Raw genomic sequence first — 2,598 nt, forward strand, 5'->3', positions numbered from 1 at the left:
GCTGTGTCACACTGAAATGGTTTTCAGTCCCTTACATTTCTCTGCTTTCAGGCCTTCCTGCAGGTGGCTGACAAAGAAGTGCTGGCATCCCAGCTGCTCATCCTGGCTGGGCAGAGGCTGGCCTTCGCCCTGCTCCATGGACAGATCAAGGAGGGCATGGAGCTCCTCACCAGGCTTCCTCCAACACTGTGCACTTGGCTCAAAGCTATGGTAAGTTAAACTGTTTGGAAAACAGGTTGACTTTCTGAGGCTCCTGTTCACCAAGACAGAGATTACATCTGAATGGCCCTTTCTTACTCCTGGAAGTAAGATTTTTTTTTCCCCCCCCCAGTTTTTCCTCATGGTAGTTCTGTTTCATGGAGGGTAAAGCAGTTTCATGGGTCAAAGCATCAGCTTGATTGTGTTTATAAATATTAGCAGTCTGTCTTATAAAAGTTCTGGAGGCCTTACTTGTGAAATGACTGAGGTGCTGAGTTTATTGTTTCGCACAGGACCCCCAGGAAGTTCAGAACGTGGAAGTGCCAATTGCAACGACCGCCAAGCTGGTGAGCAAAGTGATCGAGCACCTGCCCGAGAACCACGGGCAGTACAGCCTGGCCCTCAACCTCATCGAGGCCGTCGAGGCCATCCCGGACTGAGCCAGCACTTGCTGAGCACTTCTGCTCTACAGGGCTGCAGGGCAGGGTCTTACACAGAGCAGGAACTTCATGGGAAGAAAATCCCATGGGGTTCTGGTTAAGCAACAAAAAGAACAGTGCTCCCCATCCCAGAATTTCAGAAGGTAATTTTAAATTGGAGTATATTTTAAATTCTGCACTAGTACAAGTATGTTTAGTTTCCAGTATACTTGTCAGTATCTGAACTGCTTTGTTACTTATTTCTGACTTGAGTGCTTTATGCAGTTGTTTAAATTGGGTATATTTGACAGCAGTTTTAGTCTCTTAACAAAATCACATCCTGTGAAATTCTGTATTTCATGCTGGCAGTAACTGCTGCAGTTTCAATGTTCCATGTATGATTTGTTTTCAAAAAGCAGCTCTAGAATTAGACCCAAGAACTTCAGTCTCTGAAGTTACCATGTAAAGCCAATACTGCTTTTTCTGAAGCTCGAGCTGGTGTTGGGCTCACGCCTTGTAACTGCATTATGTGACAATGACAGCTACACTCGGGGCAGGATGAAACGTGCTGGGGCCTTATGCAAAGGGAGAACAGCCTGGGAAGGAGAACCTGGCTCTCCAGACACGAGTATGGACTCATCTTTTAGTCCAGCTCTCCCAGTGCTGCCTCTGGGGTGCTGGGCTTCAGCTACAACTGGATTTACATCCCTCTCCATTATTATTAAGCTCTGCTGAGTTTAAGTAGGTCAAGGAATGTCTTACTGTAAGATTGTTCCTCCATCTTATCACTGTAGGAGATGTAGTATGCTATGAATCTCTGCACATGTTAACTTGTAGTCAAAAATGCTTAAAAAGTTGATCCAACTTCTCTTAAGATCGATAGTACTGAGTACTTTAGCCTTAAAACCCCCACTTTATTTACAGTACCTACAGGGAATCCTATAGTGGGCATCTTCACTGCTGGAGTGGTGTTGAACGTGGTTATCTCACATTGGTGACTCCTGTTCAATACTTGTCTGAAGGAAGCCAGGAGAGAAAATTGAAATTGGTGTAAACTTTTTGTCTTTGTCAGCTGAAATGACCAGCTCCATCTTGCACCCTGCTCCTCCTGCATTATATGTAAGAAACATTTGTAATATTCTGCCTTGCTGGAGACAGAATTTAGAATTGGGTCTTATCTTTCTGAAGTATGTGCTGCTGTCATCTAAGGGTTTGACTTCCCCCCAAAAAGAAGATGCAGCTGGCTTGCTCCACACAGCCTCCTCCATCTGTCCTGCAGCCCCAGTTCCTGGTCACTGCACTCCAAGGTAGCTGGTGCAGGCTTCTTGCTTTGATACTGCATGTTTGACTTCCCACAGGCGGAGCAAAGAACAGTCAGAACTGCAGTAACAGCAGGTGCCAGCCTGGTCTATGTTCTATTGCAGTTCTCTACTGCCTTCCATAACCGAGGTTAAAACGGCTGTAAAGGAGAAATGGAAGAGGCAATATTGGACAGGTGCCATGAGCACCTTGCCTGACAGCACCTCACACTTCTGCAGAAATGAGTGAGCTTGAGATTTGGTCATCATGGAACCTGAGGAAAGCCAAGTGTTTCTTAGCTGCATTACATTCCTCTATCCTGGTACAGCTGTGTAAAGGAATTTACTGAAACTGAGTATCATGTCAGAGCTGACACACTACACCAATCAAATCTGTAATGTATTGTAAGTAATACTCTGTATATAGTGCTAATTTGTGTTTAATTTGCTGTGGATTTGTGTAAATTGATTAAATGAAATTTGAGGTTTTATTGTGTCTTTTCCTGCCTTTTAGGGAATGGTGGTCACCACCTTCTCTTCTGTTTATTGTAGAGAGGAATGCTTCTCTGGGGTTCTGCAGAACTACCAGCTGCCAGTATAAAAATTAAACACTGGGGATTTTCACTTAAATGGAAGTGAACTCCCCCAGAACACAGGTTGCTAAGAACAAGTACATCAGTCAG

At 44.6% G+C, this 2,598-nt stretch overlaps 1 protein-coding gene across 7 annotated transcripts in view; it reads left to right on the plus strand.

Annotated features, from left to right (window-relative positions):
* RAB3GAP2 (RAB3 GTPase activating non-catalytic protein subunit 2) overlaps positions 1–2,406 on the plus strand; it is a 44,472-nt gene extending 42,066 nt beyond the window's left edge. For all 7 annotated transcript variants that reach the window (XM_042051809.1, XM_042051812.1, XM_042051811.1 and 4 more), the window contains 2 exons: positions 52–210; positions 492–2,406. In XM_042051809.1, the coding sequence (XP_041907743.1) occupies positions 52–210; positions 492–638 (306 nt within the window). In that variant the 3' untranslated portion in view covers positions 639–2,406. The remainder of the gene's footprint in view (positions 1–51; positions 211–491) is intronic.
* The last annotated feature ends 192 nt before the right edge of the window (positions 2,407–2,598 follow it).

The sequence above is a fragment of the Corvus kubaryi genome, unplaced genomic scaffold (assembly GCF_017639235.1).
Source record: "Corvus kubaryi isolate FWS band 111438036 unplaced genomic scaffold, C.kubaryi_AGA036_p1.0 76, whole genome shotgun sequence".
In the NCBI taxonomy this organism is placed as follows: Eukaryota; Metazoa; Chordata; class Aves; order Passeriformes; family Corvidae; genus Corvus; species Corvus kubaryi.